The sequence below is a fragment of the Oreochromis aureus genome, linkage group 4 (assembly GCF_013358895.1).
Source record: "Oreochromis aureus strain Israel breed Guangdong linkage group 4, ZZ_aureus, whole genome shotgun sequence".
Lineage (NCBI taxonomy): Eukaryota > Metazoa > Chordata > Actinopteri > Cichliformes > Cichlidae > Oreochromis > Oreochromis aureus.
Genome location: NC_052945.1, coordinates 20610522 through 20636296, shown reverse-complemented (window position 1 = coordinate 20636296; position 25775 = coordinate 20610522). Strand labels below are relative to the sequence as shown.

Sequence of the window (25775 nt, the reverse complement as noted above, 5' to 3'; positions counted from 1 at the left end):
CTGTCTGCTTTTATGCATGCCTGACAATGTAGGCTATGCTCCTAATGAGATGACGGATGGTGTGCTGGGGATATTTCCTCCCAGACCTAATGGCAGTCAGTCTGCCATTGCAGAGCCTGCTGTGTTTCTCCATGGATATGCCTCTGGGGAGGCATATCCATGCTGCACGATGTTACAGGAAGCATGATATTCTTCACAGCTTCTCCAGACCCTTTCAAATCTGTCACGTATGCTAAGATTGAACCTGTTCTCATATGTGAAAACCACCAGTGAGCACCAGTGATGGACCTGCCAGTTTTGACAAATGCCAATTGGGCTCCTTGTTCTGGGCAGTGAGTACAGGGTCCACCAGATGATGTCTGGCCCTCAGGCAACCCTAATGAAGTCTGTTTCTGATTGTTTAGTCACAGACATTTATAACAGTGGACTGAGACTTTTATACCAGTATTCCTGTACTTCCTTCAATTCTGTGACTATCCCACATTTTCTTTGCTAATCCTTCATAAAGTTCTTCGTGTGGTAATACATTCACCTGCTATTTTATTAGGTACACATTGCTAACAAAGTGGTTTTGCCTTAAGAGCTGTTCACAGATCTTGGTCCTTATCAACATGATTACATCATGCAGTTGCTGCAGATTTGTCAGCTGCACATCCATGATGTGAATATCTTGTTGCACCACAACCCAAAAGTGCTCTATAGGAATGAGATCTGGCCAAGTGATTATTTGAGTTTTGTGATATGGTGCATCACTCTGCTGTAAGCAGCCAGGAGAAAATGGACACACTGTGGTCATAAAGGGGTGGACATGCTCACCAACAATACTACAGGTAGGCTGTGGTGTTTAAACAATGGTCAGTTGGTACTAAGGGGCTCGAAGTGTGCAAAGGGAATATCCCCCACACCATTACACCATGACCACCAGCCTGAACTGTTAATACGAAGCAGGGTGGATCCATGTTTTCATGGTGATTAGGCCAAATTCTCAGCCCTAAATCTTAATGTTGCAGCAGAAATCGAGACACATCAGTGTCCAGTGTTTGTGAGTGGTGGGAATTGTAGCTTCGGTTACCTGTTCTTAGCTGACAGGTGTAGCACCTGGTGTGATCTTCTGCTGCTGTAGCCCATCTGCTTCAAGGTTCAACATGTTGTGCATTTAGAGATACTCTTCTGCATACCTTGGTTGTAATGAATACTAATTTGAGTTACCCTCACTTATCTATCAGCCCACATCAGTCTGGCTATTCTCCTCTGACCTCTCACACCAACATTTTTACTCAGAGAACTGTCGCTAACTGGATACTTTCTCTTCTCCATAACTTTTTCTGTAAACCCTAAAGATGGTTATGTGAGAAAATCACTGTGGACCAGGTGATTTAGGATCACTTAAATCACCTTTCTTCCCCATTCGGATTTTCAATTTGAACTTCAACAGGTTTTCTTGACCACGTCAACACACCTATACTGAGTTACTGCCATGTGACTGGCTGATGATATATTTCCATCATCCGTGGTTGACGTGCTGTACCTAATTGAGTGTATTTCTTTAAGGCGATGATAAAAAGCAGAGTAAAAGGAATGAAAAAAAAACATGTGCTGACTTTCGCCATGACTGCAAATCTTTTTTGTTGTAAAAAATAAACCAGTTGTTTACTTAGCTGTTTTATAGTGATAATACTACACAAAGGTATTGTGGTCAAGAAATATGAGTACAGTTTTAAAGTTCATCTGTGGCTTTCACTTTCTGTGAGTAATGCTTACAAGCGTTTATTTTTCTTGACTGACTGACAGGTAGAGGAAATGGTCTGAGAAACCTATGCACTTTCCTAGGGTGCACACACACACACACACACACACACACACACACACATGCAAATTCAAAGCTGAAAAAGACTTGACACACAAAAAGAAATGACACAAAGCAGTATGCATTCTCTCTGGATTTTATTCTTTAGGAAGAGTTTCTGTTTGGAATTACAAAATGCACTGGTAGAAATAGCGGTGAGACTGGCTGAGAGTGTGACAGGTAAGAGCGTGAGAGAGACAGGGTAGAGAAAGAGAGAGAGAGAGGGGGGGGCGAGAGAGAGAAAATAGAGAGTGAGTGAGAGATCAAAGGACCATCAGCCAGTTTTTAACAAGTACATCAACAGTTTTGGCGAGCTCCTCCATTCCTTGACCCTCCCCCAACACAAAAGTATAAGGAAGAATACACCATCATCTGAACTGTACTTTCTTTTCTTTCTTTATATTTTTATTTTTTCTGTTAAATTAAAAACAGTTCTTTCTTTCTTTTTTTTTCTCATGGTGTCCTGAACATGGTTGTGCTGTGCCTCAACCCCATGTAACAGAAGAAAAACAAACAGGACTTTGACTCTCGCCAAAGTCTCTTTTTTGTGTTTTTACTCTTTAGATTTTTTTTAAAGTTTTTAAAACATTTTTTGTTTTCAAAAATAGAAGGAAAAAAGGAAACATTGCTTTTTAAAAACATCTATCTATTTATATATCACCTTTTTCTTTTTTTTAAATTCCTCTGAATTAATTAATCTGCTTTTTCTCTTATGTCCTGAAGATGACTTTTTAACCCACGGTGTGGCATGCACATAGCACATGCATTTCTGGAACTAGATATTTTTTCCTTTTTTAAAATCTTTTATACTTGAAAAACGAACAAAAAGAAAAAAAAAACAAAAAACATTTTTTTATTTATTTATTTTTTTTCTCCCAGTAGCGACTTTACATTGCTTTTTGAAGACTTTGTGTGGTTAATCAGCGTGTTAGTGGATTTTACTGCAGCATATACACAAAGATGGAAGGTGAACATTTTGGGGCTTTGCACGTTCCATTCAGTGGTGGGGGCAGGTGGGAGGGACTTTACTGACATCACACACACACACACACACACACACGCACAACCACACGCACAACCACAGAGCTGAAGGTCGTTACAATGATTTGACTTGAATGTCTTAAGATTTCAGAAGAGTTCTGGAGAATTTTTAAAAAAGCATTCAGAAAAACAAAACACAATTTTATTTGAAACACACCCACCCGTGTGCATACATACACGCAAAAACCCACTGACACACACCACAACCAGGAGCTACATACCTTAGTGTGCTTTCTAATTTTACATGTAGTGACGTGAGAAATATTTTTTGTGACATTCCACTGAGGTTGGAAAGACACTAATAGGCAGTGTTTTCTATTTTTTTTCAATGCATTCTCTGGTCAACATGTGATAGGCCTCCAGGTAAGATGTGGGTCAAGTAAAAGAATGAGAAAAGAAAAGGAACTTAAAATAAAAAAAATAACAGTAATGTTGGGTCTGACGGTGGTGTGCGTTAGTGACAAGTGTTAGTTTGAGGCACACAGAGAGAACTAAAACTTATACAAGAGTGATACGCACAGAACGCAGGTGATTTTTAGGACTACAGCGAGGCCCAGGCATCCTTTCTCCAGCCCGTCTGCTACAATACGACTCACACACCTGCGTTTACACAGATAAGGCAGTCTACTAGCGAGAGAATGAGCTAAACTGCATTTTTGGTGCACTCACTGTATAACTTTGAGTCAGAAGTGAATAGAGCGGGACACTATTTGTCACACAGCGCCATCTGGAGGTCAAAGGCGATGGCAAGTGGATTGTAAAACCTGTAATTCAGTGCATTTTGATGTACAAATTTCAAATAGTTATTAACTTTGAAGAAGACTCAGAGTAAGAGGACAGCTCTGTCCTCCTGATAACTCATTCTCCCACAGTGTAGTGGTGTGTTCCAGCGCCACCCAAGGGTTGGAAAAAGGATTATCTTCAAATTTTCAAAGATCAAAATAAAAACAAGCACACAGAAGAAAATATAAGACCAAATATGGAGAACTCGCCTCATTCTCACGCTCATCATGATCTTTACAAACGATGGTATAAGTTTATCCCTTAATACGTTCAGCAACAAAGAAAACAAAGATGAAGAGTTTCTCTCCTTTCTGCACATTTCTATTGGTCTCTTTCTGCTGCCTCTGTGTTAACCCCACACCCTGGAAGACTTTTGAGATGTTACTGATTTGTCAGACATAATTCACCGTATCCATGTTTATACCCTGCGTCCCATTAAACCATTTTTTTTAGCCTTAATTACAAAAAAGGTAACTTCCACAAAAATAAGTACAATTCCAGCTGTATCAGTGGCAGGCATTTGGCACGGAATAGACAGTAGACGAGCAAGCAGAAAAGTTATCATTTTGTTCCCTCTAGATATACATACAGTAACTATCCAATCTCCCTGTTACTTTCGGGCCACTGGTGTTTTTAGCGTATGTGAAGGTACAGAGAGAGGAATGTCGTTCAGAGGAGAGAGAGAGAAAAACAGAAAGCACTTTTAATCATAAATCAAAAAAGAGAGAGAAACCCTGCAGACCATAACAAAAAAACAGGACTGAAGAACATTTTCCCTCTGCAGACAGTAGATTCTCAGTGTTGCTATTATTAGTATTCTTTTGTATCATTCATGCAGGATTCCATAGAGTGTACAACTCTGCAAGTCTACAAAAAACGAAGCTGTGTGGGGGTGCAACAGAAGATTCAAGCTTCAATGTTTTGAAGAAGTAGAAGAGAAGGAGGAAGAAGAAGCAGCTCCAGGAGTAGAAGAAATACTGCAGAAAACAGTTTGTTTCTCTGTTTCTGAAACCCATCCTCCACTATTTTTTTTTCCTCTCATAGGTCATAGGTTGAGGTTGGTTAAATTGTTTCTGGGAGGAGTGCAATCTCTCCAGTAACTGGGGTAAACATCCCCAGACGCACCCATCCTCTCCTCCAGATGTCTACGGAGGGACTCGTCGACCCCCGTGCAACACTCCCCAACTCTCCCACCCACTTAGCCTCCCTCACCTCTTACAGGTGGAGGGCTCCGTGTCAGGTTTATTTTGTATTTAAAAACACAGATGATAAAACTCATCAATATTCAACTGGTGGCTGGGAGGGTTGGTTTGAAATCTTTTTGCAGCTAACTTAACAGAAGTTAGCTCAGAGAAGCAAAGAAAACAAACAAACAACAACAACAACAAAAAAAGAGGTCGCTCATTTTTGTCTCTGACTGTAAAGTGTCTTTTGTCGAGTCGCAACTCTTGACATCTTGTAAGTGGCTATAGCTCATGGCCAGAGGCATAATTTAAGACACAAAGACTAGTGTCTGACGCTCCCCCAGTTTGGTCTCATTTGGCATCAAAAGAAATGATCGACAACAACGCGAGCAGAGCGCAGAGGTGTTTCGTTACCACCTCGTAACGCCTTTTGGAACTCCAGATTCTGTCTCTGCATTCTTGTTCCATCCTATGACACCGGTTGTTTCATGTAGCTCACCATCACTTAGACAGCAGTGGAGGAGAGGGAAAAATAAATGGAACAGACAAGAAAGAAAAGTTTATATTTTTTTCCCTTGGCAGTCAGTGCTCTGGCTCATCTTCTTTCAGTATTTGAATTCTTTTTTTCCTTGTTAAGTCCCACCCCCTTCCCCAGAGGCTAGCACCAATCGTCATCCTCCGTTTCACTGTAGGGTTCATGCAGGCCTTTGTGCGGACCCCTTGGATGCCCAGCTGGAGGAGGGACCTTGTGGGGCCCAGTGTGTGGGGGTCCGTGGACATGTGTAGAAGGTGATGAAGAACGGTAGCCATTGGGTAGCCGGCGCTGGGCTGCAGACTGAACTTGGCCCTGCACAGGCCCTGTTAGAGCCGTGGTTGGCGGAGGCGCGTGGTGAACAGTTCTAGGCGAGGTTCGGCTGGGTTGAGGATGGGGGTTGTTGACTGGGTGTGGCTGTGGGGGAGGTAGGGGATGGGGGTTATGCTGCTGTGGTTGTGAGGGAGGTGGCAGTGGGTGGTTGGCATGAGGGTGCGGGTTGCCCCCCTGCACGGGGTTTGGCTCATAGGCAGGTGGTTCATGATGGGGCTCGTAGTCCTGGTAGTCCTGGTTGTAGAAACATCCATCCCCTTCTATGGAGCCCCCTCCTCCACCTGTGTCTCCCCAGCGCAGTGGGGGCTGATGACGTGGTGTGCCATGGTGGCCCAGCTGAAGGCCAGCGGGGGGAGGACCCTGGCCTTGGGAAGGCTCTGGAGAAAAGCGGCGAGGGGCAGGAGCTGGGGCTGAGGGTCTGCCTTGTGCCACCCCAGGAGGTGTGGGCATAGCCTTACGGACTACAGGGGAGTAAGTAACATGGGGCCGGGGTGTTGCCGGGGTCTGAGGCAACTGCCGACGGCCCCGCCGTGGTGTACTGGTCCCCGAGGTTGAGGGGACAGGGCTTCCGCTGACTGAACTACTGCCCTACACAAAAAGTGAAATAAAGCAAATAAAAAGAACGAACCACAAATTCAACGACAAAACATGTAGAATAAAGTAGAGGATGGTAAAGATTTAGCATGAAGCCAACAGAGAGAGAAGGAAAAGAACGCAAGACAGAGAGGCCAGGAAAAGCAAGAGAGTCCAGATAGAAAAGCAAGAAAAGGACCAGAGCAAGATCCACAGCAACAATAAGAATAAAAGCACCATTCATAAAAGAGTGGCAGAAATGAAAGGCATTAAAAAGGAGCAGAGCAGATGATGTGGATAAAAAAGATGAGATTTCAAACAGGACCATACATAAAAAAGCAACATGTTACGCAGAGGAAAGAAAACAAAAGACGACAGGAGAAAAGAAGGATAAAGGGTTGATTTCCAGGATAACAAATGCAGTACAGGGTAAATATGGTAACTAAACATACATAAAATGTGTCTGGTTTTGCATTATTTTGAGCAAGCTGTGTAGCATGTATGTATAACACAAATTCAAATAAGAAAATCCACTTCCTCCCCTTTAAAGAAAGCTGTTGTTCCTGCAGTAATTATAAAAATATATTACAAAATCAGCGTGTTTAGCTAAATAATATGCATTACCAAAAATTCATGAGCAAAGAAAATTTAGGTCTAAAGTATAGTGGGCAATATGCTTGGAAAAGAATGTCATAAGGAAACATAGTGGGGAGGGCATGACAGAACATTTAGACAGGGCAACTGGGAACAGCAGTACTCAAATATACATTCTTTATGCATATTTGTTTGGTTGTTGGTGGTTTGGTAGCAAACACTTTTTTACTCATTTCTGCATTATTATACCAACAATAATGCATGTTTATGTGAATATAGTGAAACATAAATGTATATACAAATATACATAAAGATACACATGCTATCTGCTGTCATTAACATAATGCCAACAATTAAACAATGGCCTCTAATCTGAGGGGAGAAGACCTCATTAAACAGTTGGACCTAGGCTCTGAGACTGGTGCATTAAACTTGCATTCTCTGTATTGACCAGCAGGGGGCAACCCTTCTGGCTTTCAACAAGAAAATGATCCTGTTTGTCACAAATTACTTAATTCCTTTTGCTAATGAGTTTATGGCTTAATTGTTATATTTAATTCTTATTTATTACAGAATGATTTTTAATTTTAATATATGAATATGTTTATATTTTATATCTTGTGTATTTTTTAAAGTACGGCTAGCGTGTAATTGTGAAGCCACTACCATATGGTAGTCCTGCTGATTCAAGTAACTGAAACAAGCCTTCAAAACAGTAGTCCACAAACCAACAGGTGATGTCACGCTACATCTGTCTTTTTTATACAGTTTCCAATCAGAGGAACATTTCTAACACAACTACATCAAAAAGTTACACCTAATGTGTACAGCACTGTGTTTGGTTACAGCCAGAAAAGGTTATTGGGGTTTTTCTAGCTGATAGTCCACCAGTTAACTACCGTCAAATTAGAGGCCCAATATTAGACCATTTGAAATGTGTTTGATCAATATTTATTTATTTATTTTTCTCATCAAAAACCAACAGGTGTGTTTTTCCAGCCTAGCTATTACGTACACTCAATAACCCAGGAGCCCACCTGTCTGTGTGTCACGCAATCGCGACCCTCGCTGGGAGATCGTGACCAGCGCCGGTCCCTTTCTCGCTCCCGGTCACGGTCGCGAGAGTGCCTGTGGACGTACTCGCCCCCTCGTTCTGCTACATAGCGCTCCTTGTCCACAGAGCCGTGGTGATGGTGATGATGGTGGTGGTGCTTACGGTCTTTGGAACGGCCGCGATCCCTGTCTCGATCCTTATCTTTTGACGTGAGGTCGCCAGACTGAGTGGTTGTGCTTAGGTCTGTGCCCAGGCCTGATGACAGAGTGTTTAGAGGGGTTCGTTATTATTGCACTCCAGCGACACATTCTAGCAACCCTTGGAAGTAATGGCTAAATAACAACAACAACAAAAAACAGACTTTTATGTGCTTTTTGTTCAGTTGTAAAAAAATGTGATTCATTTATTGCAGAAGGTGAGACGGTTGGAGAAAATAAATTCTAGATAGTGGAAATATCTTCTACAGTACCTGTCAAATGATCAATTATGCAAAAAATGTGTGTGTGTTTGTGGTTTCACCCACCTGTGTCAGCCTCAGTGTAGCGACAGAGGGACCTCTCAGATGCCCGATGGCTCCGGTCTTTTCGCCGGTGTCCGTGCCTGGAACTTCTTCCCTCTTCAGGAATTGCATGCTCCATGTTGTAGTCGTCTGCCCCTCCTTTGTCTCTGTGACCACGCCCAGACCTGCTGTGGCCCAGGGAGGAGGCGGAGCGTTTCATTGGACTGCTGTCATTGATAGTCTAAGAGAGAAAGAGAAAGAAACCACCAAGGGATGGAGGGAGAGAGAGAAATGCAAGGAGAGGTGTTTCCTTTGAATGTCAGGTTGGTGTTTCACTTATACAGTGGGATAACAGATATGTATAGGGGTGTATATATGGGTTTAACTGGGGTCTGTTTCTATGAAAGCCCTCAACGCATCTTCTTCCTTTAACCTATACCAAATCATAGACCCCCAATCATGCTACTTCAAAAAACAGAGACATTGCATACAATTTATAAGGCAGGGGTCGGCAAAAAAACCCCCATTAGCCAAGTTTAGTGCTTGTAAACAATCCATCCATGTATTTCAGTACCTAAGCATGGCTAAAGCAAGGCCAGTGCAGTGTTGTATTAACATTCAAACCTGGTGCAGGGCTCAAATGCCGACCCCTGATACAGAAGATTAAAAAAAAAAATCAAAAGGAAGCACAGGGAAAGAGATGATGGCAAGCGACCATGCCTTCCATGCTTCTGTAACTTGTAATGTTAAAGAAAAAAAAGGGGGACAAAAGGGTCAATTCAGCACTTCTCCATTTTCACCACCCATTAATGCCCCCGAACATGGCGCATTCCAGGCTGCACAAAACTCTTCTGTTTTTGCTCTGTCTCAGCGTGCTTCCCTGCAACCATGCATGTACATAGGGGATGTCCTGAGTCTGCTAACGACATTCCTCTGCAGTGTCGAGGCCTCGTGACCTGAGGCAGGACAGGACAGCAGGACAGTGCCTATGGTGCCACAAGCTGCTGACCTGGGCATGAAAATCATATCAGGTTACTTCAGTGCTAAATCCTGTTTGCAGCTGAGCTGAGCAAGTTTTGTAGTCATTGTGAATTGTCACAGATTAAATTACAGATGATGGGTTGGCAGATTAACTGGCCTCACAGAAGTAGCACTGAGAATCCTATAAACATATCCATTCATATGCACGTATGTCCATATCCCTCCTTGTTTCTGACACTCTAACCACACACCACATACATTCACGCAAGCATACACCCACTCAAACAAAAAGATCTAAGTTCTAGCATGCAGGTAGGCAGTCGTGAATGGAGACTCATAATGGAGACTGTTAACAGCAACAACACAAAGATAAGCACACAGGCATGAGGACATGAGACAACGAAGCACCAGGAGCAGCAGCTGAGTAAAGAGAGACAGAGATACAGCAGACCCGGAGACAGTCGTATGACCATAAATGATGAGAGGGGACAAGCAGAGTTCAGCCCGAATCCAAACTTTCTGCATTAAGTGCACGAGTGAAGTAGTTAAGGGTCAATAGGATTGGTTTGGAAACTGGACTTGCATATGAGTTCATGCTAAAAACGGTTGCTTTAATACATCTTAAGAAAACCCCTGCTTAAAAACACACACACAAAAAAAACACACAACACAAAGACATGTTTGAGAAGGGGACTTGAATAAAGAGAAAGGGGAGGAGGGAGAAGACAGAGAAGACAGGGTACATACACTGAGGGTACTGCCACGTTGCTTCCCTTTCCTCCGCTGCTGTATGAGCACAGAGAAGACACACACACACACACACACACACACACACACACACACACACACAAACAATGCCACAAATACACCAAATGTATGGACACGTGGCGCAAACACAAAACAAGGAGGGGAGGAGAAGTGATGGGGAGAGGGAGAGAAGGAAGGGAGACAGGGATGGTGTGATATGCAGTGATCAAAGAGGAAGGGTGAAGAGGAGTACAAGTTTAAAAAAAAAAGAGCGTTAGATTGAGGTTCAACCCAAAAAGAGGATGGGGCGCCAGATTGGAGAGATGAAAGAGAGAGAAAGAGAAAAGGAGGGACAGAGAAAGAAGGTCTGATTAGACACCGAAGCAGCAGCGAGGGTGGAAGAGATACACTTACCACAAATACTGGGGGTGATTGGTGCCACGAGAGTGTTATACGGACAAGATCACCATGAAAGTGCTCAATCAACAGAAACACGGTCACAACATCAATGATGATAATCAGCGAAAAACACATATAAAAACAAGCTCCAGAACACACAAACACGCACACATCTGTAACACTCAACATCATGCTAGAACCAGTCCTGCTAATAAAGGGGGGGAAAAAAAGCCCGGTTCGGCACTTGGAAAACCTCTGATAGGAAGGAAGAGACAGTTTAGTAAAACGAGAAAAAAAAAGATAAATAAATCACGGTCCTGACAAAAGGAGAAGAAATAATGTGGGGTGGGTGTGGGGGTAGAGAACTGCGCATGTCTGTGTGTGGTTTATAAATGTGTCGTGTGTGAATGACAACCAGAGCACTCACCGGGATATGAAACAGTTTAACATGGATGAGGGTGTGGGATGGAAAACAAGGCAACCGCATTTCCAAAAACACCTCCATGCAGGTGAAAGAGAGATGAGGGGAAGAGAAAAGCAAAACAGTCGGGAGAAAAGAAAAAGAAAGGAATGAAAGGTCTGACTTTGCCTTGCTGTGGTCCTTGTGAACCCAAGCCTGGAGGTCAACATGTCAGCAAAACATTTCCATGTTTTACCTTGAAATACTGTCATGATATGCTAGCGGACATCATGGTTGCAACCACGTCACCCAGCGCAAACTGTAACCAGTGATTGTAAAAGTTTGTCGTCCCAAACATTCTCCACTCTGGATTCAAGAGACCACAGCAAGAAATCCGTAAGCAATGAGTCAGACCTTTGTGAATGTCATCGTTCCAAACAAACGGAGATAAGGAGCGGACACAATGAGGACAACGGACAGTGGAAAGGTGAGAATGCTGCTCACTTGGTTGTCGCCTGGGAGGCGGGGCATGGAAGCGGCCCTGCCGTGGCCTTCCATTGGTGGAAAGTGCTCAGTATCCGAGTAACCATCCTGCCCCATCTCTCTCATCTCTACCGTCTGTAAACAGAGCAGGAGAGCAGGAGGTGGTGTGATTGGCTGCCATGAAAACTAATAGGGAGGAGGAGAGGGGGGTAAGGTGGAAAGGTTATCCAAAGAGAGCAGAAAGCTGAAGGTCCCAAAGGAAAATCATGTCAGTTGGATGATTTGGTCTTTAATTGTTGTTTTCATTTTAAATTGCACAGAAAAAAAGGAAATTGTGTGTTTTGGTCTTTAGCAAATACTCCAACCAAAATCAAATTTTGTGTTTGCATATGCTGCTGTCACTTGAGTTGCAACAAATGCCAGCAGAAGGTGATTTGTTGTTTTCCTTTTTGTTTAGTGGCACTCAATGCCAGATGGAGGAGATTGTGAGTCATGGCAGGAGTGGATTCTGGGAGGAAAAAACCACGTGCAGCCAAAAAGAGGTATGAGGGGAAAAAAAGAAAGAAAAAAAGAAATCTGATCGGATGATAATGTTAGCCAGGTGCAGGTCCTGGTACATTGTGGGCACTAAATGAGGTTATGTAAAACTGAAAACTGCACTGGTGGGTCAGCTGCACTGCAGTTATCAAAAATCCAGTATGTTGGGGTTTTTTTAATCAGAAACATGCAAATTTTATGTAGCAAATTTGCAAAATTCGATTTTGTTTGGAGTAAATCGCATTTTAGTTAAATCTGAACTGATAATCAAAGAAGTTATTCGTTCCTTTAGACCTCTGCTGATCATTGTGGACAGGTGGCTACGATAAGAGGGCTGACAGATGCATACACCTGCCAGACCCCCACCCTCCCCCCGCACGAGGTCTACAAGCAGACATGTTTAACGGCATGAAAACAGAGACATGAACCAGTCTGAGTCAAATGAGATGCAGAGATATATAGTCACTGAACAATTCAGTGAGATTTTAAAGAAATCAAATAAAATAAAAAGACTTGTGTTTAGAGACAGGTTTGAGAGATGGAGCTAATCAAAGAAATGTTAAAGCCATGTTAGTGATAGCTGAAGAATCCAAAAAAGAGGAACTGCAGGAAATAAGCGTAACATTTTCAGTAAAATGATAAAGGCAACAGTGCAGTAAGGATGATGGAGTCTGAGCTCTGAACTTACGACACCATAAGAATGGGAGAGTATTCCTAACAATGAACGTACCGGGAAAAAAAACTAAATAAACTTATCAGCTGCCCTGATTTGATCAAATCCTCTATAAAAAGCAGGCGTCATGAATGAGCAGGTCACTGCTGAGCCTGGATATGGGATTACAAACTTGAACAGTGAAAATTTTACCACTTAATTGTCCTCAGTTGTAATTGGAGTTACATCAAGTAACACGGCACCAACTATTATCTGTGTGGTCTCTGGGCAGCTTATTGTGCCATTTGCAGTGTGTGTGTGTGTGTGTGTGTGTGTGTTTGTGTGCATGCGCTTTTACCTGAGAGTTGGTCATGCTTCCCAGGCCATCCACAGGGTGTCCCTCAGGGCTCCAGCTGCCAACCTTCTGAGACATTTCCTGAGCGCGAGCCGTCACCCACGACTGGCTTTCCGGGACACCTCCCTCCACCGGCCTGTGACACACACACAAACACATATACACATATAAACAAGTCAAGGGTATGTCTTTCTTCAGCAAACCTGTTCCTGTAAAGTGAAAATAATCCAGAAGTGTCCAACTCACAGGCTGTTGGTGGTCTCTGTCATCTCAGGAGGAGGCAGGGCATTGTTAAGTCCCGGACCCCCATCCTGGGAGGGGGTAGGTGGCTCCACGCGCTGAAATAGTAATGGCGTTCGATTCTGTGTGAGATATACAACATGGCCGTCGCCAGCTATCAGGCAGACTGACAGGGAAATGGGGAGGGGGAACAAGGGCAGAGCATGAAGAGAGGGGATAGAGAGAGGGGGCTGCCGGTTGAAGCGAGACCGGGCAAACGGGAGAATGGAAGCGGGATGAATGGAAGAGCAATGAATGCCCAGCAGCTAGCAGAAGGAGAGAGATGAGCAGACTCAGTTGTCATTCTGGGATCAAAGCAAAAAGACGATCAGTGAGGAAGCGGGATTCAACCACTGCATCCAGAGCTTCACACAGCAAACTATCACATTACGGGATTTCGTCTGATGAACAGTTGTCATCTGATGCATTAACAGGCTGAAATTTAATGGGTGGGGGTTGGTATGTAAAAAGAGAAGAAAAAAAATATTTGCAGGACAATTAAAAAAAAGGATCCTGTTCTAAAATGACAGAGGACATTGTAGCAAAGAAACACAGCAATAAGCCAGTAGCAGGCAGGTAAAATACACAATGGCATGTGTCAAATAAGAATTGCTACCAGAATTGTTATCAGTCAACCATTGAAGAAGTCGGAACAACTGCCTAATGTCCACTAATGACCACTTTTCTTAAATCTAAATTTGATTTAGTTATTACATTATTTTATTATTTTTCTTTTGTTTTTCACTTTACTTATGTGAAAATACTGTAGCAAGCATCCCAATTAGTTTGCAAGGAATAAACACAATGTGAACCCCAACAAGTAAAGCACACCTAAAACTTGTGTGATCCGGTCTGACCTAACTGCGTTTTCTATAATGAAACACTGCAGAGATCTCTCTTAGCATTTCTACATAATATAGTAGCTGAGATCTGAGGCTCTAGTAAAGTCACACCGCAGCCTGTGTGATAAAAAGCATGTATAAAAAAGATTGTGTGAGAAATGCGTCTGCGTGTGGAACATTGCAAAGGACTGAAGGCAGGAGAAAATAATAAGGATCAGAAATCATAAAGAAGGCAGTGGTTTGCTGATGTTTCGGGAACATCATGAGAAGTATCTCATAATACATAACACGTGCAATGACAATATTAAGGGCAAGCAAACCTTTATATTACGGCTGAATAATAATGTTAGGAATCACAAAATTTCAGCATTGATAACATGTCATCTTGTGAAGGAGGTCTATACCTGTCCAAGGTGACAAGCATGGGTAACAGGGAGTTAGAAGGTAGTGTATTGTTACAAGCAGTTGATATAGGAAAGACACAAGCTCAGCTAAAGAAGCCATTATGAAGATTCCCATCAAGTTCAGGCATGGGCACATTTGGGATTGTGACAACATTTTAGCTTACTGTGAAAAAAATAACCTGCTACATTCTGTATGAGGAAAACTTTTTTTTTCCCTCAAAAATTTCAGTGCTAGTGTAACAAACTTTGCCCAGAAGGTGGCAGCATTGTTTCTGAGCATCACCTTTTTGAAGTTATTGCGTCTGCCTTTATAGGTTATTGAATGGAGACGCTTCCCTAATCTGAACGAATGCTGTCACAGCCCAGGCTTGTATAGATGAAGTTACAGACCTGTGGCCTCGGTTTCAGCACGTCAGTCTGCCTTTAATTTTAAGGGATCGGATGCAGGTAGAGTGTTACTTCACTGGAGACAGGCAGTACCTGCTCATCACGAAGAGCCTGGGAACGTTTGATCTTGCTCTGCCGGTAATACTCCATGATCATCATGGCGGCATAGATTTTCCCCACTGTCAGGTCGGTCGCTGCAGAGAGAATGACAAGTTACCCTGCGGGATCAGGCTCTTTGGTCTTTGAGCATGAGGAATGGTAGAGAGGTGTGAGGCAAGCGCACAAGAAGTACTTGCATACTCACACACATACATGAACATACGAGAAAATAGTCTTTTCACTGCCAGGCTGATTAAAAATATCAGTTAACTCTAAAAAGCACTTTTATGTGTCACAAGTACAACGCTGTAACTGAACAATCTCCTTCTGATAATAGCTCATGCTTAGTGTGTAATATTAAACAAACTATGGTCTCTAGTAAAATGATTAAAATTGTTTAAAAAGAGATGCAATCTGTGCACATTAAAGCATCACAGAATGAGAGCAACTACTGATTTATACTTTAGGACTTGTCTGGGTTTGTCCTCAATATAACTAATGATAAAAAGAGAGATTTGCCCCTAGTCTATAAAGCTGCCTGCCACGGAGTGAAAAGACATCTATAGAAGGTTTATCTATAGTAGGACACCCTCTGATCTCAGGCACAGAAATGGGTAGAAGTGTGAATGTTGAGGAATGGTGACTCTTGCTTTTGTGAGTTTAAGGAGGGAATAAATGCAGTATTCATTTTGTAATTTTGTGATTGCAAATGGATACTTTACCGCCATCTGTTGGACACAGATGGTAGCTTCAGTCTTGTAACCCTGAACTAGCAAAAGTTCACAACTACCTTTTTACAACTACCTTGGGCTGCTGAACTATTATGGCCAACGTATGCAGAATTTGTCCGCTGTACTGTATTGCAGAATGTAAAGAAAGCCCTTTAAGTGTGAGGCAGCATTAAAAATGCCAAAAAGCAACACAGCAGTAGTTCACAATCATAGCAGGAAGTCACTGCAGCTATCCCGAAATAAATCATCAGGGTCTGTTACTGTCATTTCTTATTTGATGGAGGGACGTGAGGAAAAGTCAGCTGAATTTACGTCATGAGTGAGTCAGAGAGGAAATACGCCCAAATGCATAAGAAAGTAAGTTTCATAAATATTATTACAGGAGGAAGTTTACTCTCATTAATGATTAGAGAGCACTCTTGGCAATTCCCGGGCACAGAGCCAGCCATCCCCACTCTGGCTGCATTGAAAAAGCAGCATTGGGTATCCATACTTACGGTATTTAACCATGACAGAGTATTATTGAAAGTCATCAGATAATGAAAATGCAGATGCATTTCTTTAGATGGGAAGCAGTGACACGGGTAAAGAAGAAGAATATTACTTTTTTTTGTCTGACTCACGAAGGTCTTAGAACAGATGGCCAAATCACGTACATGATGACGCACTCGAGACATTCTTATAGACATCCAACTGGGCTATGTGTGGTTCAAAGATGGGTCTTCTAGGAAGTGACGGTCATAGCTCCTACAGTTCAAAGAGCAAATACACTGAATGGCCTACATCACGAACATGTGGCCATCTGCCACAGAAAGCATTTGCAAGAAGCTAGTTGTGGTGGCTCCATCTGGAAACGGGTGGTGGTAAAGAACTGCAGCACATGCCAGGCAATGACACTTTCAGCAGAGGCTCCGCTGCTGTGATAGAAGTGGCCAGCCCCTGTGGCAATATGATGGGCAAGCATGACTTCCCCATGATTCAAGTGGGTGATTCACATTTCCATAATGTTTAGCTTCTTATGGATAACCAGAAGAAGTGGTCTGCAACAATCAATCAAAATTCATCCCAGTAAGCTCAGGTTGCTTCTGAGGCTATGTAGCAGTTAACAGACTCCAGTTTCTACAGAGAAACAACAAGCAGAGCACTGCCTTTAACAAGTATGAATGCCACCTGAAAGACTGAATCTTTGAACCAGTGTTGTACTTTATTTAATGTAGTTTTTCTTTTCCTTGTTTTGGGTAATTGGGGATTAGGGGAGGAGTGTAATGCATTAGAATTGCAGGAGACTGTAGTATTGCACTGCCACCCATTGGACATTTTTGATAGATTCAGTGATGATGGAGAAAGGGTTTTTTCAGTAAAGAGCTGTTGTCCTTGTGTAGTTCAGTCTCAGTCAGTTTTATTGATCTCCACTTCAAGATACTACACTATTGCGTGGGTGTGCGGAGCTGTTTTGTGTCTACCATGCAGCTTGTTTCAGTGCTTCTGTTTCTTCATGATCATTTTCACAAAATTGGGGGATCTGAGTGCTGATGTGTGAGACAGATGTGAAAGCTGATTCAGAGGGTGCAGCACTGGAAAAAGACTGGTCTGGAGAAGTGGACCTCAGGGGGCATGGAGAGGAACAATGGTGGAGGATTAGGTGGTTGCAGAAAACGGCACTGCTGTGGTTTACCCAAACTCTGGTCACTTACACTTGTGTGGTGTCACCAGTAAATCCAGATGCTTCTGGGAGAGGTTGGGCCAGATTGCCATCATCTCTTTCCTTAGCTCTGCATCCATCTGGTGTTTGTCGATACCACCTAGACATTTTCATTAAAAAAACAGAAGCATGCACACACATGCAGATACACACACAGATGTATGGACATCCATGCCCAAGTATGAGAACACAAATGAACACAAAACACAGAAAAATGCACATTAAGAAAGTTTACCCATACACACAAAACAACACACATTGTTAATAGCCATTCAGATTGAAAGGAAAAGGGGAAAAAGACATACAAACATGGAAACAGACAAACAGAAAAAAAGGTTCCTTTTATTAGTCCTGTAATTAGGATAAGATCACAAATGAAGTGAAACACAAGCAATCAACTTGTGAGCTGAAGAGCTACATTCAGTCTCACCTTTAGCCTCACACTAAATCTAGAAAAATTCTACATATATAATCTCAAGCCTTGGAAATAACAACACATCAGTTGCTCTATAGAGGATTGAGCATCAAGAAGAGTTCGAAGTTTCTGGTTCAGCGCAGAATAGACAATTCTGCTTTGAGGATGTTGGGGTTAAGAGAGAAGGAAGAAGAAAGCATGTGAAAATGTGACAAGTGAAAGTCAAATTGTCCGTACCCTTGGCAATCTTTATGTCCAGCGCGGTGCGGATCAAGGCCATGAGAGTGGAGTTGAAGTGGACCGTGTTGTCATCGGCCACGGGCAGATCCATACGGAGCAATCTCTGCGAGGAAGCCAGTCAGCCAGTAAGAACATTGAGGAGAAGATGGGGTGTATGTGGAACCTCCAGGTGAAAAGGGGGAAGGGCTCTGAGCTTGTAACAGGGAAGGAGAGTGGGGAGAAGGGAAGGGGGTTCTGAAGTTGAAGGAGCTGTGCATAGCATCTGCAGCAGGCCCTGACTCTGTCTGTCTGCCTATAATGGCTCAGCCTAAGTGCCAAATTAGGCACATATGCGATTATGAGTGCTGAAGTGACAAGACAGTCGTAAAAATACCCAATTTCTTGTTCATTTTTAAACATCTAAGTCACAAATTGATTAGTGGAGACTTTTTCAGAATCACATTCTTATTTGCTTCATAACTGTCCAGGAACAGGCTGAGCAGCAGTTACTATTATCCAGAGCTCCCCCTAGTGCTTTGGAGGTTCACAGTGAAAACAACAGAGACCGGATGATAAACCAATAAGCCAACCAAGGGACTGGTCTAAGAAAGAGGAACACTGTGGTTTTTGTTTATTGGTTTTATCCTTTGCGGGTCTTGTTGGTTAGTAACAGACGCACACGAATAATACGACTTACATCCACTAACAGAGTGACGTTCATGCATGTTTGGTGACAAAAGACAACAACCCGGCGACAACCAAGACATGCAGCTCACCATGCATCTCCCCCGTCCCCACATTCCAAAAATATGCCTCTCCTTTAATCCGTCTTTCCCCCCCAAATCCTTCTTGCGCATTCCACCCCCATGCAGCATGCAATGCAGGCACAATATGCCTCACAGGACAAGCAGCTGTGCAGCTGTACACAGAAAGCATCCTCTGTTGGCGACATTAAAATGAGTTTGTGAGTTGCTTTAATGTGGCTATTATTGGAGGCATTAAGAAAAATAGTAGACAATGAGGCTACGCTGACATTTTCTGATGTCAAATGTGTGAAAAAATGGGTATAGACTCGAAGGGTTAATAGGTGAGAGAGAGCAGCGTTCTGTGGAAAAAGAGGAAAAAAACAACAACAACAAAAACAAAAAAAGCCCACCATGGAAGCGTTGTTCTGGTGCTAAGACGCGTAATGATTTTTCAGGTGAACATAATCCAGGCGTGTGTAGGAAATATGAGGTGAAGCGAAATATTTCTTCTGCCAGAAAACAGATATAATAAGAACTGAAAGGGAAAGCTTAAGGGAAAGAGATGATAGAGGAAGAAAAATCAATAGGTTATGAGCTGGAGCACATAAAGAGAAAAAGTGACCGAAAATAGAAAAATAAAAGTCAAAACAATGTAATGTAAAAAAAGAAAAGGAATCACTGCCATACTTAGTTGGCTGTGTCTGTAAAGGGAAAAAAAATAAACCAAGCAGTCCTGCCTGAAAAGCTGTGCTGTCTCTCTTCAAGAGAGAAGAGATCAAGGGTTAAAAGCAATGACGCTAAAAGGATAGCTATTAAATGGACTGGATGGAAGGTCCTAGTTAAGATTTAGATTCCTCTGGAAAGCAAATTGAGACTTATGCTAAATAAATTTGGATCAAGTAATATTTATCAAAGAGAAGACAAAGATGCTCAACCATGCATAAAAAGCATTATAGAATGCTGAGCACACTTACCAGGATACATATTGGTATTTTTACTTTTACATTTCAGGAAGGAGGCTCATAGTTTGAAATCAGTTTAACGGCCCAAGTTGGATGATGGCAGGTGTTAAACATAAAATGTCCAATTGAAAAACAGAAAAGTAGAGAGTTAAAAAGCTTGGGTCAAATAGCACATTGTACCAGATCACAACGTCAGCAATCTTGACTTCTTTTATGTAATCGGATAAACGTGTTTAATCACATGCAGCTTTAAATCATGTAAAATCTCTGCACTATTTGCCCCAGCTCTACTGGAAGTGAAGTGGGAGGTGGAGAAAGCAATGGAGTGATCGTCTGTGCCTACAGATTGTGTGGCTTGCTGCCTCCTCAGGCTAACAGTAATCTGCAAAAGATTTTTTTTTTACCTGATCACGTGTAGCATGTAATGTAAATGTGTTATTAATGTTTAGTATATTCTTAATCTAACGGTTTGCATGATATCCATTGTACCTGTATTGTACTTGACAAACAGGGCATGTGCAGAATGTGGTGTTGGTGGTGACTGGCCATGCAGGGGGGCAAGTGAGGGAGTGTATATGTGTGGAGAAGGAAGCAATATGCAGAGATGATGGGGGGGGGGGCTGGAAACAGAATAGAACTGCATTGACGACAGAACCAAAGGACAAAGAGAAGATTGGACTTGCAGATAGAAAAGGCTGCTTGGGGGCTTGGAGCTGCTACATGGAGGGTGACAGAAAAAGAACTGCTTCTGTATGGCAACCAAAGGCTCTCTGAGGAAAACACATCACTGACACAAGCCCTTCTGCTCTCTCTACCATGAGAAGTAACAGAAAATATCTGTGTAGGTTGATATGACCTATTTCTGTGTGTTTCTGTGTATGCGTCTACCTCATCCACAGGATGGAACGAGTCAGAGGACATAAGTCTAATGGACCTTCCAAGCCCTGCTGCACACGCATGCTTCTGTGTAAGTGTATGTATTTAAGGGTGCCTACATGTGTGACATGTTTATCTGCTTAATAGGTGTCTTAATGTCTTCATACAGCATTGATCTATACACTTAAACGAGGACACTACTGATCGTGACGTGTGCCTTTTGTGTTTTTGTGTATGTGAGCTGTACACGGTGCAAATGAGCTGAGAAGGTCCCTCTTTGTCATCCCCTCCTGTGGATACAGACCCCTTATCTAAACCCGTCAACCTAACCATCCTGCTACCTCCACCCAGAAGTCCCACATCACCACACAACATCACAACACCGACCAGCCCACCCACACTTTCCACAAAAAGAAACAGGAACAGAACCAAAGAAACAATGACACTAAAAGTTTACACCACGTTGATAATTTAAATCATTGTTCTAGATAGCCTTCCCCCCCAAAAAACCCACATCACCCATAGAAGACTTGGGTGAAGATGGGGGCCTTTCTGACCTTGTAGGCCACCCGAGCTGGACACCTCTTCCCGAGGCCTAGTGGAGGACTCATGTGCCTCAGCATGTCATACATTTCCCTGCAACTGATCCTGCCACTGCATCATCAGCCATGCCACCACCCCGTTAACAAGAAAGAGAGAGATGCAGATATTCCAAGAAGGAGAAATACAATGGAGAGAGAGAGAGAGAGTAGCAGAAAAGATTTTAGAGAAAGATAGACAGAAAGCGAGAGAGAGAGAGAGAGAGAGAGATGACTGAAACAATGTTTAAAAAAAACAACAACAGAGAGACAAGGTTATTGGGAGGATTTGGAGAGACTGTTTTGGCTGTGTGGCTTCTCTTTGAGTAACAGTACTCTCTAACAGGTTGTCATATCAGAGAACAGGGTAAATGACAGTGGATAGGGAGGCAAGCAAGAGGAAGAATTTAAGGAATAAATATCCTCTTGTAGTATCAGAAGATAATTCTGTGCAAGAACAGAACAGGTAGAGCCTGACAGCGGGCGCCAAGCTGCTCCTGCTCAGACAGGAGAGGAAAAGGAAGAGGAAGGAGTGAGGGAAGAAGTGTCAATGCAGTTTCTGTCGTTCCCCCAACCCCCCAACAACCAAGAACAATGCAACACTACAGTGGGCGACCGTAGCTTGCTACATTATAGCCATGTCTCCACAGCAAGCAAAAGGAAAAAAAAATACTCATATAAAAAAAAAAGATTATTTTTCCAACATGATAAAACGCCTTAATGTGAATTCCCCCTCCCCATTTCGGTTAATGCATTTCACATGCTTCTCTGGGTGTCTGCATTGTCCCGCACATTCTCTCGGCAGTTCAGAATGCAAGTCGATAATGGTGGAAACAAAGTTGTAAAGTTGAAATGAAGAAGAAAACAAAGCGGCATTCACTCCATTCCCGGATGCTGTGGCTAGCAAGTGTGGTTTAAGAAGTTTTGTTTGAATGGAAGTCAAACCTTGCAGGCCACCCTATGGGGGCATTTCTTGCCTAAGCCAAGAGGCGGGTCGATAACTCGTAATAAACTGTACATGTCCTTATAATGTATGCGCCCGCTGCAAGAAGAATACAGGGGAGTTAACAAACACACGCACACACACAAGAAAAACACACACACGCGCACACACACAGGCATACACATCAAGAAAGAAGAGGGAACATTGGGAGGAAGAATACAAGATTGACAAGAACACAGTATCTGGAAATACTTTACAATATAGAAGAACTGTAAAAACTGACTCTTACGACATCACTTGAATGCACTTGTACAAACTCTACATGCACATACAGAAATAGTAGAAACATAACTGAATGGCACATTCTGTTCAAAGTTGTCCTAAACAGTGCCTTCTTATTGTATTCTCTTCTTCTTCTTTGTTTATTACTTGGTTTCCTTAGAGGTTAAAAAATAGCAAGTTAGTTTCAAGAAAGGCAATCCTAACACAACTGTACAATAGAAATGGTGCACACCATATTTATTGCACACCATATTATTTGTATTTTCCTATTTATAGTAGTGCATTCTATAGGAAGGCATGAGGGGAAAACACAGGCACTGGAATACAGATACCATGAAACTTAGCATGTCTACAATATACATTTGGACTACACGGAGGCTTCAGTTTGGAGTGTAGACGTTGCCGTGTTAAGTTTTTGGCTTTATACCGATTCCAGAAGAGGGAGAGTGTTAGGAAGGGGTGAAGGGAGTTTACAGTAAAGGCGAGGACAGAGTGGGAGAGGTTGTACGGTGTGAGAGAGATAACCAGATGTCTGAGGTTATACTCAGATCCGTTACAGCCCCCTTGCAGCTATTTCTTTAGTAAATTAATGTTTTAAAAAGCTGATGCTTGTATGTGTTCAATTCTCTTTTTCACTGTGTCACTTAAAAAAAAAGTCTTCACACCAAAAAAAGAAAAAAAAATCTCAAAATTATGGAGAAGTAGCCACTTTAACTTCTTGGGTCTCTCTGTGTGGGCAAGCTTATTAAAATACACAGAAAAAGATGCATTAAAGGTGTCTAAATATCAGGTTGTAAATAGTGTCTTTTTTGGAGTATGTACAAACTCTTAAAAGTATATTTTTATGAATATATGTGCAAGTACTACATGTGTAAACAGATCTGTTCCTTGTGCTTGTGCCTCTTTACACCTGAGTATAGGCATTTTATAACTCACCAGGCAGCAGGGTCATACTCCGCCCATATCCTGACATACTCATCCAAATGGTGAGGTCCTAGTATGGATGAATCTCTAGTCAGGTACTCAAAGTTGTCCATGATAACAGCTACAAACAGATTCAGCATCTACGCATGCATGCACACAAACACACACAGCGACACACATACATACAGACACAGGTAGAAAAGTTACAAACAGCCACTGATTTCACAAAATCACTGGTTTAATAGCTGTGACGTGAAATGCTACTTTACTTAATTAGCTTTAACTAAAAGATGGACAATTTTATGTTATGGAAAGTCTTGTCATGTTATGTCTTATTATGTCCTATTATGTTATAGCAAGTTATGTCATGCAATTTTACGTCATATTTCATATTATGTTATGATATACTATATTGTGATACATTATGTTACAATGTTATGATCTGTCACATGATGTTATGTTAAGTTTTGTCAAGTCAGCTTATGTTGTGCTGTGTCGTGTTATATCATCTTATGTTATGTGTATGTTATAACATGTTTTGTCATGCTGTGTGGCATTGCATTGCACTGCGTTGTGTCATGTAATGTTACATTATGCTATGTCGATCAGTAACTGGGATAACCCGGGTGCTCACCAAGAATGAACAGAAGAAGATGAAGGACACAAAGTAGAGGTAGGCAAACTGGCTGCCACAGTCTGGATCTACATTCCCTGACTTGGGGTCACATTCCTTACCCCCAAGACACGCCAACATGATCTCGTGCCATGCCTCACCCGTTGCACTCCTTCAAACATACAAAAAGATTATTTTACCTATCCAGAATTAAATGACCGTAAGAGAGACTGGGGCATGCATGGAAATGTATATTATAGGTTTACAGAGTTACATATAAAAGCACCTAAAGAGAAGCATAAGAGCCTCTACAAAGGTCCTGAAGTTGTTATGTTGGTTGATGGCACTGTCTCCATCTTCTTCAATTGCAATATTCCCAAACAGCTGTCAAACACAATGATACTGTTAAAAGTGAAAACTAGACAATGGCTGTTGATCACTGAACATTTAGTCTTATTTGCCACAAAAGCATACAGAGACAAAGATTATAAGTAACAATCTGAAACTAAGACATAAATCCCATTTTGACATTTTTGTAATGTTCCTTCTCTTGCTTTTATACTCCAAATGCTTATGACCAATATGATCACTCTTTTCACTATCATTTAGTATGCTGCACTCCTCGTCATTATAGTTATACATTAAAATATATTTAATGCATCCCAGCAGCACTGGAGCAAGTTTTAGGTTGAGGTTCTCACCCACCTGCATCCCAATGATGGCGTAGATGAAAAACAGCATGGCAATGAGGAGGCAGACATAAGGCAGTGCCTGAAAAGAGACACAATAATAGTTAACTAATAACCTAGATCCTGCATCTATCTATCTATCTATCTATCTATCTATCTATCTATCTATCTATCTAAATGACACCTGGTGGAACATCTCGCAATTAATAAGTGTCTCTATTGGTCTTATGAAAATCCCTCCATGGACTTTCTGAAAACGATTGTTCTAAAATCCAAGTTAAAAGTTTAAGCTCAAACATGCAGTGACAAAAACAATTTTTTATAAAGACCTCCGTCCTCTCTTGGCTCCTGTGTATGATACGCATACACTGTACCTTTAAGCACGACAAGGCTACCAATGTTATGAACAGCTTCCTCTAAAAGAATTGCTGGCAGCCAATTTAAAATGAATAATACCTTTTAACAGCACATTTTACAGTTTAATATAGGGTTCAAATCAAAATCAAATTCTTTTTTAAATACACTTGTGCACTGCACCAAACCTCTTTTGTAAAAGGGGGGAATCTATACAGTGAATACACTGCACTGACATGTAGCGTCTACACACATCAGTGCATGTGATTTTTCAGGGTAATAAGCTGTATAATTGGAAGCAAACCTTGAAAGACTGAACGAAGGTCCAGAGCAAGATTCGGATGGTTTCTCCCTGTCTCAGCAGCTTGATGAGACGAGCTGCTCTGAACAGCCTTAGGAAACTTAGGTTGATGAAATTATTCTACAATACAGCCACAGTATAACCAGAGAAATGGGGGAGTTGAGGACGGGAAAAAGCAAGGGAAAGGGAACAGAAATAAAGGATTGTGAAAAGGGAACAAGAAGGGGGATTGGGGAATGGAAAGGGAAGGAAAATAGTTAGTCGTACTTTAAATTATGCAGGCAATCATCCTAACAGATGAATAACAAAAGAAAATCAGTCAAATCCAAATGAAAGAAGATTCAAACTCAATACAAATAATAATAAAAAATATCAGGAGCCAAACAAGTCAAAGCAAACCAAACTCAAATCAGCAAGGCTCCAAACAAGCTTTTCA

The 25775-nt window shown here is 42.0% G+C and overlaps 1 protein-coding gene across 1 annotated transcript in view; it reads right to left on the bottom strand.

Annotated features, from left to right (window-relative positions):
- Nucleotides 1-1941: 1941 nt before the first annotated feature.
- The window catches only part of LOC116329204 (voltage-dependent P/Q-type calcium channel subunit alpha-1A-like), a 37550-nt gene continuing 13716 nt past the window's right edge, over nucleotides 1942-25775 (bottom strand). Inside the window, exons 12-26 of the mRNA XM_039611447.1 lie at nucleotides 25343-25459; nucleotides 24701-24766; nucleotides 24282-24379; nucleotides 24017-24167; nucleotides 23395-23522; nucleotides 22179-22275; nucleotides 18090-18195; nucleotides 17430-17537; nucleotides 14999-15099; nucleotides 13240-13355; nucleotides 12997-13129; nucleotides 11471-11584; nucleotides 8464-8680; nucleotides 7924-8195; nucleotides 1942-6307 (exon numbers count right to left, since the gene is read on the bottom strand). Of these exons, the coding sequence (XP_039467381.1) occupies nucleotides 5513-6307; nucleotides 7924-8195; nucleotides 8464-8680; nucleotides 11471-11584; nucleotides 12997-13129; nucleotides 13240-13355; nucleotides 14999-15099; nucleotides 17430-17537; nucleotides 18090-18195; nucleotides 22179-22275; nucleotides 23395-23522; nucleotides 24017-24167; nucleotides 24282-24379; nucleotides 24701-24766; nucleotides 25343-25459 (2619 nt within the window). The 3' untranslated portion in view covers nucleotides 1942-5512. The remainder of the gene's footprint in view (nucleotides 6308-7923; nucleotides 8196-8463; nucleotides 8681-11470; nucleotides 11585-12996; nucleotides 13130-13239; nucleotides 13356-14998; nucleotides 15100-17429; nucleotides 17538-18089; nucleotides 18196-22178; nucleotides 22276-23394; nucleotides 23523-24016; nucleotides 24168-24281; nucleotides 24380-24700; nucleotides 24767-25342; nucleotides 25460-25775) is intronic.